The following is a 13,643-nucleotide window of genomic DNA, read 5'->3' as shown; positions in this document are numbered from 1 at the left end:
AGATGGTCATGCCAGGCGGTCAAAATCATCCTCACAGCTGGTCAATTTGCCCGATGCCTGGCTGTAAATGAAAGCCCTGTCAACTGGTAAATAATCTGGTAGGGTGAATGCAAAAAGAATTCAATGGAAATCCAACCAATCAAGCTTGGGTTTTCTTTGTTTTGGATGTCCCATGTCCCAACAATGAAAAATACCTGAAAATGCATCACTAAAATTAGGCACTAAACATACATATTTCATGAGAGTAAAATTTATTACATTTCATTAGTAAACAAAAATGCTTGTAGAAAGTACTTTGCTCGGTCATTGACAAATTTCAAAGATCTAATAACACTATAATTTTATAAAGGATAATCTTTATTTAAATTCATGAATATAAAAAAGTTAATTGAAATCTCAGAAAGTAGAGATTTAGAGATCAGCCACAGCTGCAGTCATTTTGTACAATTTTGGTGAAATTGTATTTAAATAAACTGATCTATTCTTCATCTTTAAGCAACACAATGTCCACATCATCATGCACACCTTGAAGTAGTAATTCTCCTTTGTAGTTTACAATCTTCTTTCTCTTTGCAGCTTTAAGAGTTCCCACAAGGGCTGTGAAGGGTAATAATAGACAGCAATAATTATTATTTACTTGTGCATGCATCACCATTAAAAACAATACAAGTTCATAAATTCACATGTTTTTCATTTCAAACTTCTACACTTAAAATTCCACATTCAAAACAGTACTTGAATATTTGTCTGGCAGGAAACAAATAAGAACTTTTTCACTGTAGTAAACTACTTTCCTTTTTAAACTTCCTCAAAATACTAATTAAAATTAAATATGATTTTCAACTGTTTGGGATACTATAAAGGTTGCTTAAAGCAAGTGGTAAAAAGAAAAGGGAGAAAACAACAATAGAGGACTTAAGATTTGTGCACAAGATTGAGGACAGGAACATATGACTTTTCCATTCTAGTTTACAGGCTTCACATTATTGAGTCATAACCATCTCATCTCATGAGTTACCCTCGCTATCTAAAAGCGACATGAAGAGTAAGTGTTCTGGAAATGTCACTGGTTTGAAATTCGAAAATTGTATAATTTTTCGGACTCAATCTCATACTCAAAGTCCATTCTAAAAGTTCCTGTCAGCTAAATATGCCAATTTGGCAATCTGTCAAACTTTCCCCAAATTTGTATATCTGGCACTTGGACCTACAAGACATTTTAAAATCTTTATGACGGCTAATGACTTCACCTTCAAATATGTTTGCACAGCGATCATCACTAAACATCACTCCAAACTTGACTGTGATTTGTCCATCAGCATTAGGTGATCCAAGTCTCTTTATTTCTTGCACCAAGAGTTTCACTTCATGTTCCACATTCATGATGAGTCCTGTTAACTAGCATCAACCTGATGATTTTAAAAACCGTGGCATTACAAGGTTAAAAGATCCAAATGAAAAACAAACTTTTGTACAAGTGAAAACAGTTTAGCAAGGATCTGTGCACAGGGCTGGTGTTGCCAAGATACCCTGCCCCATTCAATACATTACTTTGCTATGTAACTGGATTGCCAGCAATCTAAGGGCTCCACATAATTTTTGCATTGTAATTTCTAAACACTCAGATCAGAGCATGATTGTCTGTAGGATGTTCTTAATTGATAAGGGTCAAAGAAGATGTTGCACCTCCATTTGTGAGACTTTGATTGCCTGACTTTTGACAACTGCTTTCAGGAGTTTGCATTTTCTAAACAAGGCACACATGATCTCCTTCTCTCCCTCCCCTCCCTCACACCCTCAATATCAATCTCAGTATACAGCCCGTGTGGGGAGAACAGAAAACTATATCTTCCTAAGGGAAACCCCCCAGGGAGCAGTGTTGATTTTTTTCCCAAGGTGTAAATTTAGTTCCTTAATGCAAAAGCCCCCCCCCCCCCCCCCACCACCACCATATCCCTCTTTCAAACCCTTTCGTAAACGCATTGATTCTTTCATTCTGAGTCTTCCCTGTATCTCCCAGAATACCCCACCCGGATATCAGTTGCCGACAAACCAAGAATTCCCTACATACCACACATACAAATACATGTTCGCTGCTGAATCTGCACTAGTACATAAGCTATGCAGTTTGCAAATCACAGATTCAATAAATATTTTCACAGAAATTTGTTAAGTTCATTAACGATTCGATTTTCCCTGCCGGACTGCTCCGTTGGCGAACAAACTAGTGCTGGACCTACAATAGCAGCTCACAGTCCGAAGAGATATGCGATCATTCAATTTGTTTCATGGTTTATCGTTCCCTGACAACATTACTCCTGTCATGGGCTGGTATAAAAAATATTCTTCGGCTTTATTACCAGCGTTCTGTTAGAAATTCTAGCTCTCACCTTTGCGATTTTGGAAAACTTTTCAGCAAGTCCGTCAGCCACCTCCTACTGAGCCCGCAAGAAGTAAGCCCAGCGCATAACAATTTAAAAGAAATCTCTGTCATGTAATTTAAATATTGTGCCTCTTATTGAAACAAACAACGCGACAGCCATTTACTGCGGTGGAGAGTTTTGTTCTTGGAAATTCGATTGTTACTACACCTAAAAGCTGTACTAATGGCAGCTCCCATTATCGAAGGAATTGACAATGAAGTTCTTTTAGTTGCTAGTGTTTTCGTGGCTTTGGTGGCAATACTTTTAGTCCATTTGGTTTATAATTCGAATAGAAACAGCAGTGCTAGACAGAACGAATCAAATTTCTCTCCAGACTCGGATTCGGCAAGGTCTTTGCGGCCTGAGGATGCAACACAAGAGAACTCAAGGGAAGGTAGGAAATCTTATTTCGCAACAACATTAGTTCTAATACCATGCTAGCTGCACAAGTAAGCTTTCACTGATATCGATTGCAATCATATGGGATTATGTTTAATAAGGACATCTGCAGTCAAGTATCGATTGATAGCCAAGATACATGTAGATACTCGATTGACATCTTGATCAATACTCAGTTGATACTTGGACGATATTCAATCAACACTCAATCAACATCTCGATCAACACTTGATTGGCAGTCGATCGATAGTCAGCTGAGTGTCGAGTTGACACTCAGTGGCTTGTCTGCAAAAATTAGTCGCCTCTAAACTGACTGTCAAGTGAGATATTGATTGAGTGTCAACTGAGGTGTCAATCAAGTTTCGATAGAGCATTGATCAATGGTTGATCAAGGGTATCGATCAAGGGTATCAATCAACACTTGACCACAGATGCCTTTAGATCACATGATTCATCAGATGTTTGACAAAATGCTCAATTCTGATTTGTTCTCAGCATGCCTTAAAAATTTATTTGTCACATAAGTTGGGTGTTCAATATCAGCTATCCAATTTCAAGGTTCTGTAACTGAATACCTGCAGTTGGACACCTACATCATTCATACATTTAATTGCTCTTTCTTCCTGCTTCCCTATATTTTGTAAAAGTGATGGAAAATACCACTTGCCTTTTTTCACTCAGCAGAGGGTTTCAATGAAATGCTAATCATTGCTAACCATCGATATGATTACTGTTAATTAGTGAGTGGACCTTGTGTCATACAGTTCAGGGAGTGATTACACTCAGAATTTCAAATCACCCTGATCTCATACACCCAACTGATTATGCAATCACTTGGCCAATTACTCCGATCAGTTCAGTTACTTCTGCTTTTTGATAACCATATAATTCTTAAATGTAACATTAAAACAAATCAAAAAGCATTTTACCATCTACCTCCAAACCAAAACAGAATTTTTGATATTTTTGACTGTTTAAAATGGGAAGTGCCCACGTTCTCACTGTCTGGTCATGAACATAAGAGATGGATGGTAAATGGTAAATGTGAAATTTTGTGAGAAGGCAAGACAAGCATTTTTCTTTGCAAAACCAAGACATTTTTTCTTCAGTTGGGAGACTGAGACTTCAAAGTGTTTTATGGTTACTCCAAACCTTTGTGGGTGTCCTCCAGAAAAAAATTTGCACGCACGCAGTTTTCAAGGAAATCTCCAGAAACTAGACATCAATAAAAGGGTTATGAAATGTAGAATTCTATAAAATTATATTCTGTTTTGCAGATTGCTTTCTTAAGGTGGCAGAAGCCGTAAACAGCAAATCAACCAACTTAAATTCCGGCAAATTAATGGGGTATCAAATGCCATCATTTAACCAAGATAACTGTGTGGTGTTAATCACAAAGCATCAGTCTCTCAAAGCTTGTCAGCATTTTCTTTTATTTCTATTGGTTATCTTTTTGTAGATCGGTCAAGTTCCACTATCGACAAATTCACGTAAGGTGTTGCATTAGGGACCGCCATGAGAAAAGTATTTAAAATAAAAGAATTCACCGACACCCTTTAGTTCCTTATCTATCAGTGTTCTGGGCAAATTTCACAGAAACTGTTGATTTTACATACCCTATTAATTCATTTAAAGAATAGGGATTCTCTCAAAAAACGAGCGGGAGTTTTCGCCTTCTAAAGATTTATAAACATGTTACATGTATGCCTTCTCAGATGGGATAGTGTTACAGTCACATTTTAGGCGCACATGTTTAAGGCCAGTAGTCAACAATAATTTGTAAAACAGAAGGAAAGCAATGTGCAACAAAACAAAAAGAAACTGGGGAGCAATTGCCGAAGCATGATTACAAGGAGTCACTCTTGACAGACATAAAATCTAATATTGAAAGTATTTGATGTAGGATCTCTGGATTAAGCTGTTTGCCACAAAAAGGTCACTGAGGAGTCCATGCTTATTGGGGATTATGACACTTTAACGGTTTATTTAACTTTTATTAAAAAATCTCTTTTCCTCAATAACTTGTGTGCATTTTAATATTTTATTTTCATTTTTTTGGAAAGTGTTACCTTAAATAATGAACTTTAATTTGGTTGACAAAAAGAAAATTTGGCAAAAGTGGCCTGGCAAGGGTTTGGAGTAACCTTAAAAAAGTGCTAAAGATATTCATTTTCTAAGACGTTCAGATGTCATTTATAAAAACGAAGTTAAAACAAATCGATACTTCAAGTGACTTTCTTAGGATGCGAGAAACACACACATCTGCTAAAAAAAGAGAGTGCAAAACCCGTGAAATTCAAATGAAATTTTTGCTAGACCCATAGTTTTTGAGGGGCCATTTGCCACCCCTCAAGGGGATTACTCTTGACGTCTGGGTGAGACAGCCACATGCTTATTTACATGCCTGACATATTTTTCAGTTTGATTTTAGAGAATTTTTTTTTTCATTGATGAAAAGTATTTTCCATTGATTAGTTTACAAAATAAATAATTTCTCATGTTTGGTGACAATAGGCACAGAGTCAGCAGATACTGGCCCGCTCACTGAGGACTTGAATCAGACGTCAACATTACCATCTCACAATGATGTTGCTGAAGAAGATACAAGTACTTCACAGTCAGCTAATGACACAACCATGCCACAGATGGACAGAACGTCAGATGGGGTGCGCTGGAGATGCCCAGCTGAAAGCACACCTCATTCTGACAACCAAAGTAGCATACCTGAAGATTATATATCAATTCGTGTGAAATTCTTGGAGAATGAAAGGACCTTGTCTGTAAATAGGACAACGACTGTGGGAGAATTGAAAAGGTAAACTCAGCACCTGAGAGGTTATGTAGGTTTGTTTCTGGTTTTAAACTGTGGAGGGAGGTAGAGGGTGAGCAGGAACCTGAACGGGGTCCACTGGAGGTGAGAGTCAAAAGAGAGAGAGCACACAAGCACTCTTATTTCCCACCAAGTTCACAGCACCTTTTCAAAAGAGCAAAACATGATAAACTACATGTATGAACTAATAAATGGTTATTTTGCAATTGCAGGTTGTGCTTCTCAAACGATTTAAACAGTGGAAGAAGGGTGCGGCTCATATACAGTGGACGTTTACTAGAAAATGACACTGCCTCTTTATCTTTTTACGGAGTCGACAACTATTCTGTTGTCCACGCCCAAATTTCTGATCTCAGAAGGAGTCCAAATGAACAGTCTGCCAGGCAAAATGAAGAGGAAGATTTAGATATTTCAAAGCTATTCTTACCTCTCCTCGCAATAATTCTCATTATTAGTTGGATCGGATTGTTTTATTACAGACATCTGTTTGGTGCCACATCTATAATAATTCTGGTTTTTGTGACACTTGCATATGGTGTTCTAGTGCATGTGATGACATCATAGGCTTCAAAAGCCATAAATGTATTTGAACAATAGACCTCTTGCACCTCCAGATCACGTGACCAACTTTTTTCTATTGTATTCCTTTATATAGGATCATTTAAGAATTCTACTGCCTCAAGACACTGAAATAAATAACGTTTTATTAATTAGTATTTGCAAAATTATAAAATTGAGCAACAAAATTACTCACAGTTAATAAAGATAGCTAAATATACTTATGTGTACTAGCACAACTGCTCTACAGTAAATAAAACAATTAAATTGAACTCCTAAACGTTCACTTGCAGTTTTAAGATATGTCAAGACAGTGTTTAACCACCTCAAGGTTCGTCAAAAATTCTCCGCTACGCGTCGTATTTTCAACTCTCTTCTCGGTGTTTGGAAATGTGGTCAAACACGGTCTTTCGTGTTTGGTATATTACTTGATTTTAGAATTACCCAAGTTATCAGGTCTTTAAATATTTTATTATTGGCTGTGACTTGCAAAATAGCAGATGTGTAAAGGGTATGATCTTGCTTTCGACAAAGATATCAAATAGTTTTAGTAAGAAAGGAGGTCGCGTATCCTTTAGGTTCAAAAGGTCTATTCTTGTTTTTTTGTGAAAAGTATTTAAATTTGTAGAATAGAATAGTTGAGCTGTAAAAGAAATAAAAAAAAATTCATTTGAAAGCGAATTTTAGGCCGGCCTGGTCTACAATTTTCTCACTAATCATTGATTAACCTTTCGAGTTCCGACTTTTTTCCCACCTCTTCCGAAGTTACGTCATTCAGATCAGGCTTGTAACGCACTTGGACGGAACAAGTTATCCACTATTCTTTGTTCTGTGATGAACAATACAACCACAGAAAACAGAAAATTATTTCACTTGTCGGTACTAGCAACGACAGTTCCTAAGGAACTTTAAAAATTAAACAGTTTACAACTTTTCTTTTGTTTTAAAAGACCACGTCCGCTTTCAATTTGACGATTGTTCGCTCAAAATGAAATTGGTGTGCTTCGCGTCATGGCGGCGGTGAACGAAAATCAAAACGAGGAAAATATGAGAAATTTCTTTTGTTCCAAATTTCTCCGCGTGAACAGAAAACTTCTGGTGTCGAAGGTGTTTTATTTTTGTTACTGGGGAGCTGTTGGTTCGTTTTTTCCTCTACTGGGAGTGTATTTCAAGCAACTAGGAATGAACCCGAGTCTAAGCGGCATTCTAGTCGGTTGTCGTCCAATGGTAGAGTTCTTCAGCGCACCTTTGTTGGGATCGCTAGCCGACAGACTGAACAAACGGAGAATGCTGATGATATTTTCCTTGATGTGTTGGATATCTTTTAATTTCTCCCTGGCTTTTATAAAACCGGCACCAGTCACGTGTAGGAAATATTTCATTCTGACCGAAAATGTTTCGCAAATTGTCACTGGAGAAACTTCAGAGATCAGAGATTTCCTCGCGCCCAACACTCCTGACAAGAAAGAACCCGAGTTTAAAGCGAAAAGTTCATTGGTCTTTGACAGCGAAGGAGTACATCAAGTGTTTTTAGTCCTACTCTTTTTAACCGTGGTTGGAGAATTTTTCTCGGCTCCAGCTATAACACTAGCTGACTCCGCTACACTTGGAATGCTTGGAGAGAACAAAGAGCTTTACGGGCGACAGCGTATGTGGGGGAGCCTGGGATGGGGCACCGCCATGTTTCTTCTTGGTTTTGTTATTGATAGCATCAGTGGAGTTGAAGTTTGCGGCGAAATTATCAGCCAGAATTACACCGTCGGCTTCTATTTCTTCTTCGTTTTCATGGTGTGCGCTTTGACTGTTGCCACCCGTTTTACCTTCCCAAACAAAGAAAAATTAGAACTCGACGAAGAACTTGTGGACAAAGGATCCGGATTGTATCGTATTCTCTTGTCATTTCGTTACGGGACATTTTTGCTGGTGACATTCTTCTTAGGTTTCGGAGTTGGTCTTATTTTCACGTTTCTCTTTTGGCATCTCGAAGACCTCGGTGGCCCGCCGACTCTGTTCGGGATAGCTTCGCTAATCGATCACATTTCGGAAATCGCTTGCTATTTCAATGTGGGTCGCCTCATTGGGTGTGTCGGTCATATTCGCGTCCTCTACATTGGTCTTTTGGGGAATTTAATTCGCTTTGTTTACATTTCTTTTCTTGACAATCCGTGGTTAGTGCTTCCTCTTGAAATTTTGCAAGGAATGACTCATGCCGCAGTATGGGCAGCTTGTACGAGCTACGTGGGTCGTATTGCTCCCCCCGGATACGCAACCTCCGCTCAAGGCATTTTACAAGGATTGCATCACGGCTTAGGGAGGGGTTGTGGGGCAATAATAGGAGGGGTGCTAATTCACAAGTTTGGCACCAAAATCACATTTAGAGCTTATGGAATTTCCAGTCTCGTGGTCTTGGTCTTGTTTGCAGCCGGTCAAAAGATTCTTGGATCGGACGGGAGAATAACAAATGGAGAGAGACCGAATCAGTTGGATGTGACGACCAAGGCCAAACAGAGCCCCAACAACAGCCCTGAGGTTGATTCGCCACCTTCCGTCGTGGCTCCTCTTATGCCAGGGTTATTTTCGCACAGAAATTCTGGAGATCCTAAAATTGGAGTCGTCGGAAGGCATATCCAGCCCAGAAGTACCACAAGCTGAGATGGATTCCTCCTTAGGAACCGTGTGGGATTCTGGACACCAGCTACACCGCAAAACCGTATGACGTGTGTTTTACTGCCGAGGTCGTTGCGGTTCCGTAAATGTAAACAAAGCCTAAATCTTTTTTGAAAAAAAAAAAAAAGAAATAGATAATGATAAAAACTCCCCAAGCAATATTGATTTTAGGGTCCGAGATGTCCCAGGAACATTTTGTGAAAACGTACGTCTACTCCCCTTCCCTCGGTGACCGCCGGGCGCTAGTAGAAACCCACTCGTTAAAAGAACAGGGGGGAATCGAAATGTTCACACAATCAAGCTGCTTTGATCAGCAGAGTAGTATAACTTCACGTGCACGGTGCTCCAACTCATGAGCTATGCCTGCCATAGCTACAGAACCGCCGTAAATGAACTGATTAAAAACAAAACACACACAAACAAAAAAAGTAGCCAGCGTTATGATTGGCTCTAGCAGTTTGTTTCTTTTTACCCAGTTGTACAACAGGTAGAACTGATCCAAGCCACTGTTATGATATAATACTGATAGCGTGTTTTGTTTAAAATAAAGTACATACAGGAGCACCTGGTACATGAAATTAAGCAGTGAATGTCTTTTACTTTTAAGGGACCATCTAATTATACAATAGTATATCTATCGAGGGCTTCTAGGCCGATAGTTGCCCGCGAAAATGTTGTGTGTCCTAAAAAATAAATAGTAAAGTTCGAGTGTTTATTGCCCGTTTTTACGCTACGTAAATAAAAGTAAAATCGGAACCACTGAATAAAAGAAGTCAATATTTTGAAACGTTATAGAAAATTAACAATTAAATAACGAACTTCTCCAAGTCTTAGGTCTGTGATATAGTCCGGCTGCTTCAGTTATCTGATGTCTTTTCTGATCCCAATAGCTGGTTTTCACATGACGTCACCAAAATTCGAACTTCAAAACTATTGATCTTCCTGAGATTTTACTTAAATGATGTATAACAGCAGCTGAAAACTAATACTCATGCAAATTTTCGTTCCGAATGGGTTCTTGGTTTTGAGATACACTACGCTTGAATTTCTAAGCTTTTGCGTGACGCGGCATTTACATGACGGTCTGGAGAGCTGTCAGGATGGTTAAAAAAGTGACTTATTTCGGGGAACTTGGCTTTCTGAACAGTTCATGTCTTAGAAAAAGTATTATTTTAATGTTTTAGAGTTCCTCGAGGGATAAATTCACGCTTTTGTAGCAAATCTCAGTGACAGATGTTTCTGTTGGTTTCCGGCCGCCATGTTGGTGCCCATACGAATGGGCACCAGCATGGCATCTCCATACAAATCTCTATAAATTTGGGTAAAAAATTTCTCTGCATATCTCGCATAAGAAAAATTGCTGTGACCAGAATTTTGGCGAGAGTCTTTGCATATTTACCTTCTTTCATTTCCCAGATTCTGGACTTTATCTATTGACCGGTTTTGATTTTTATTTTGATCTATTTTGAATTGCGTGACACTGAAAACCAGCAATTGCATGCAACACCGTTTTTTTTTTTTTTTTTTTTGCCGACATAAGGGTTGTAGCTAGTAACAGGCAAGCTGAGGCGTTTCCCTTTGACTTTTTTTTTTCGTTTTTGTTGTTTTTATTCACCATCAACATCCTAAATACCTAGTAAGATAATTTAACCATGAATATTTCCCTGGATACTAAACCATTTTTTCCGATTTCAAAACCTGTTTTTGCCGCTCTCAAAACCGGTCATCTATGATCTCAAAACCTTTTTTTTCCGATCCCAAAACGCACTTTTTTTGTGATCTCAAAACCGGTTTTTGCCCATCTCAAAACTGGTCCTCCTTTTTCTAAAACAATGAATTATTATTATTATTATTATTATTATTATTATTATTATTATTATTATTATTATAATATCCGAACCTCCTGTAATCGACTTCATCTTATTATATTAGGGGCTTACCTTGTTCAAATCAATTAACAGAAAATAGGATCTTCACTTCACAGAAGCGTAACACGATCTCATGTATACAGTACAGTGATTCGAATCAACAACAGACCGATTCGCGCCGCGCTGCAGTTGTACGGTCAAATAATAGTACTCCTTTGCTCCATATGTCTTTCTGTGCGGGAAAGGGTAACTGGTCTGATTAGCCCCTTTCCGTTTAGCCCCCAACCAAAAGTCGATTAAGCCCCATTCACGCTCAAAGAATGAGAAATAGACAGTGTTTTGACCTCTAGTTGGGGGCCAACTGACTGGGGGCTAAACGAACGGATAACTGAGGATACCTCGGAAACCTCAGGATACCTCCCCGAGAAAGAGGTACATTCAATTGTACTTGCAGCGCGGGCTCATATTCGCCCGTTCAGACTTCACACCAGTCTCTCTCGATCACTCTAGAAAACATGGCGTCCAACTTGGTTTGGAATCGAATGCGGACTATGTTCAGGACCTACCTTGCTTTGGAAGAACACATCTTATACAACCTTGGGCTCATTTGTGGTGGTCAAAACTTCCCAAACGCCGCTTTGCTAGGGAACATGCCTCCCTCTATCGAATCAGATGGAAACTTGGACACAAAACACGACGGCTTTCTGTTGATGGCCGTCCCCAAAAAGAAGACTACGCCGCACAAAAAGAAGATAAGAAATCGACACAGGCAGCTCAAAAACAGAACAGACATCGAGATATGTGCAATCTGTGGAAATCACAAGCTCGAGAATCATTTGTGTGGACACTGCGTGGAAAGAATCAAGGAAGAGACAAAGAAGGTTCGGAAGGAGAGAAACGAGGACAGTATTGAATGGCCCATACCGGACATCTTGAAACAGTTCAGGACCTAGCGACCGATTGGCGTTTTCAAGGGCGAGAGGACTATTTGTCAAAGTGATACTTGATGACGTGGAAAGTGTTCGAGTTTCAGAGAATGTAAATCTTGGGTCACGCAAGAGTTTTTGGTAGAATGGAAATAATATGAGTTTAGCCAGAAATGCGATTAAAAGTCTGTTTTATGTTTCTCTTATTCTGCTTTCAGTTTTGCGATCGGTGATAGACATTTTGAAAACTTTTTTGTAATCCGATCTATTGCTTTTTAACTGAATTCTCTGTGACCTCTGTTTACCTTCATCAGAGTTCATCATTACAATATCAAAGTTCTCTTATTCGTCATTCTTCTCTTTTCTCTTATTCGTCATTTCTTTTCGTTACAATGATGTCCATATGCGTAAACACTTAAAAGACAGTTGCTTTCAAATTTAAACTTGCATAAATGAGAGTTGCTTTAAAGTTTTCTTAACAATACTATTCAAATTATTTTAAATTAGAAAATAGCCCAAATAAAATATCAATGCTGACTCAGTGATTGGTTAAAAATTGTGTTTCTAGAACTTGATAGAAACACAGAACTAGCATGAGCTGTTGATGTAATGGTGGAGTAAGCGAGATTAAAGTAAACAAGCTGTTTTCTTTTTTTTTGTTGCAGAATTTTCTAAAGGAAATAGAAAACATGTTCTCTGTGTTTCTTTTGAGTTATAGAAACACTCATGGGAGATTGAGAGAACTGGAAAAAGTTGTGGAAACACTTGCCTGTCAGCTCCTGTTCCCAAACCACTCCTTGTTCTCCCAAACTTCCACTTGTGTTGCTATAACTCACTTGATAGAAACATGGTACATGTTTTCTATTTCTAATTGTTGATAACAAATAAATAATTTATTAATAGCACATGGAATGTAAAGAGGCAGGGAAAAGTTGAAATTTTATTTAAAGAACATGGGAATACTTCTAAACTATACTGCATACAGAGATTGTTATGCAAATTTTTCGCAGAAATACCTATATTTATCATTCTAGAGGTCCTTAAGCCACTTAAAAGTCCTTCTAGAGATGACGTTATACGACGACTTTGTCAAGAAGCTGATCACAATATTGTTCCAGTTGCTGATGTGTGACTGTCAGCAATAAAATGGGCTCAAGTTCATATATTACTGTTATGTGTTTTTCTTTTATTTTTTTTGTCACACTTTTCTATTATTTTTTTGCGTTAGGAAAATTATTCTACCAAAAAAATACTGTAGCAGAAAAGAGACAATTAATTACACTGTGAAGACGCAATGAATTGGCCAGTAAAGCATTTCCAGTTCTGGCTCATCTATGGATCAACACTACCTCTCCTTATCAGTTATTTACTTATAAAATGCTAAACTAATGATATCATGCTACTGCTCAATAATATTGATATTATCAGGGTTATGGTCATTTCTACCATAGCAACAACATCATAACACCTTAAACTTTAAATATTAGTTTTAAACCTGTATGTGCATAACAAGAACTCAGCGAGGCATATTCTTTTATTATTGAACTATGATCAGCATGCAAAACAATACTATTTGCAGAGCCAAATATTTTCTGTAGAAGGAGGCTAAAAGTAATCTTAACATTTTGAATAAAAAGTTCACATTCAATTTAGTGATGAAAAATGGGGGCTACTGGGCTAAAAATTAATCATTTTAATAAGCTTAAGTTTAAGATTTAACCACGAGTATTAGTTGTTCCTACAGTGTGATATCATCTGGGTGAGGTTAGTTCTGAAATGAACTTTTGTTGATGACTGACAATTCGACAACCTGATCCGGGAAGACCTACTGACTTCTGCTCAGGCGAAACAACAACAGATTACATTTTTACCAAAATCAAATATATTTTAAACAGGCGACTGATCTTGTTGTAGTTACCATGTAAGCTTCTTCATCAATGATTGGCTTGCCGCGTAACTACCGTGTCGTGAC

At 38.1% G+C, this 13,643-nt stretch overlaps 4 protein-coding genes across 4 annotated transcripts; 3 read left to right on the top strand and 1 right to left on the bottom strand.

Moving 5' to 3' along the window:
• Positions 1 to 234: 234 nt before the first annotated feature.
• LOC145488455 (costars family protein ABRACL-like) lies at positions 235 to 2,494 on the bottom strand. The gene is made up of 3 exons (XM_081467330.1): positions 2,391 to 2,494; positions 1,251 to 1,409; positions 235 to 597 (listed from the first exon to the last, which is right to left on the bottom strand). Exons 2-3 carry the CDS (start codon positions 1,381 to 1,383, stop codon positions 479 to 481), a joined length of 252 nt encoding a protein of 83 aa, XP_081323456.1. The 5' UTR covers positions 1,384 to 1,409; positions 2,391 to 2,494; the 3' UTR covers positions 235 to 478.
• A 10-nt stretch (positions 2,495 to 2,504) lies between these two features.
• On the top strand, positions 2,505 to 6,223 carry LOC145488448 (transmembrane and ubiquitin-like domain-containing protein 1). Its single transcript, XM_081467322.1, has 3 exons — positions 2,505 to 2,817; positions 5,337 to 5,637; positions 5,865 to 6,223. Exons 1-3 carry the CDS (start codon positions 2,607 to 2,609, stop codon positions 6,214 to 6,216), a joined length of 864 nt encoding a protein of 287 aa, XP_081323448.1. The 5' UTR covers positions 2,505 to 2,606; the 3' UTR covers positions 6,217 to 6,223.
• Positions 6,224 to 7,206: 983 nt separating this feature from the next.
• Positions 7,207 to 10,368, top strand: LOC145488433 (major facilitator superfamily domain-containing protein 6-like). Its single transcript, XM_081467304.1, has one exon. It carries the CDS (start codon positions 7,222 to 7,224, stop codon positions 8,860 to 8,862), a length of 1,641 nt encoding a protein of 546 aa, XP_081323430.1. The 5' UTR covers positions 7,207 to 7,221; the 3' UTR covers positions 8,863 to 10,368.
• A 359-nt stretch (positions 10,369 to 10,727) lies between these two features.
• Positions 10,728 to 12,325, top strand: LOC145488453 (large ribosomal subunit protein bL32m-like). The gene has a single exon (XM_081467328.1). It carries the CDS (start codon positions 11,261 to 11,263, stop codon positions 11,696 to 11,698), a length of 438 nt encoding a protein of 145 aa, XP_081323454.1. The 5' UTR covers positions 10,728 to 11,260; the 3' UTR covers positions 11,699 to 12,325.
• The last annotated feature ends 1,318 nt before the right edge of the window (positions 12,326 to 13,643 follow it).

This window comes from Orbicella franksi, chromosome 5 (genome assembly GCF_964199315.1).
Source record: "Orbicella franksi chromosome 5, jaOrbFran1.1, whole genome shotgun sequence".
In the NCBI taxonomy this organism is placed as follows: domain Eukaryota; kingdom Metazoa; phylum Cnidaria; class Anthozoa; order Scleractinia; family Merulinidae; genus Orbicella; species Orbicella franksi.
This window is presented reverse-complemented; position numbering and strand designations above follow the sequence as displayed.

Coding starts and splice junctions, on each gene's coding strand:
- LOC145488455 (XM_081467330.1), bottom strand. CDS start 1,383: ATGAATGTGGAACATGAAGTGAAACTCTTGGTGCAAGAAATAAAGAGA. Junction 598..1,250: donor CTGTGCAAACATATTTGAAG/GTGAAGTCATTA, acceptor TACCCTTCACAG/CCCTTGTGGGAACTCTTAAA.
- LOC145488448 (XM_081467322.1), top strand. CDS start 2,607: ATGGCAGCTCCCATTATCGAAGGAATTGACAATGAAGTTCTTTTAGTT. Junction 2,818..5,336: donor ACAAGAGAACTCAAGGGAAG/GTAGGAAATCTT, acceptor TGGTGACAATAG/GCACAGAGTCAGCAGATACT. Junction 5,638..5,864: donor ACTGTGGGAGAATTGAAAAG/GTAAACTCAGCA, acceptor TTGCAATTGCAG/GTTGTGCTTCTCAAACGATT.
- LOC145488433 (XM_081467304.1), top strand. CDS start 7,222: ATGGCGGCGGTGAACGAAAATCAAAACGAGGAAAATATGAGAAATTTC.
- LOC145488453 (XM_081467328.1), top strand. CDS start 11,261: ATGGCGTCCAACTTGGTTTGGAATCGAATGCGGACTATGTTCAGGACC.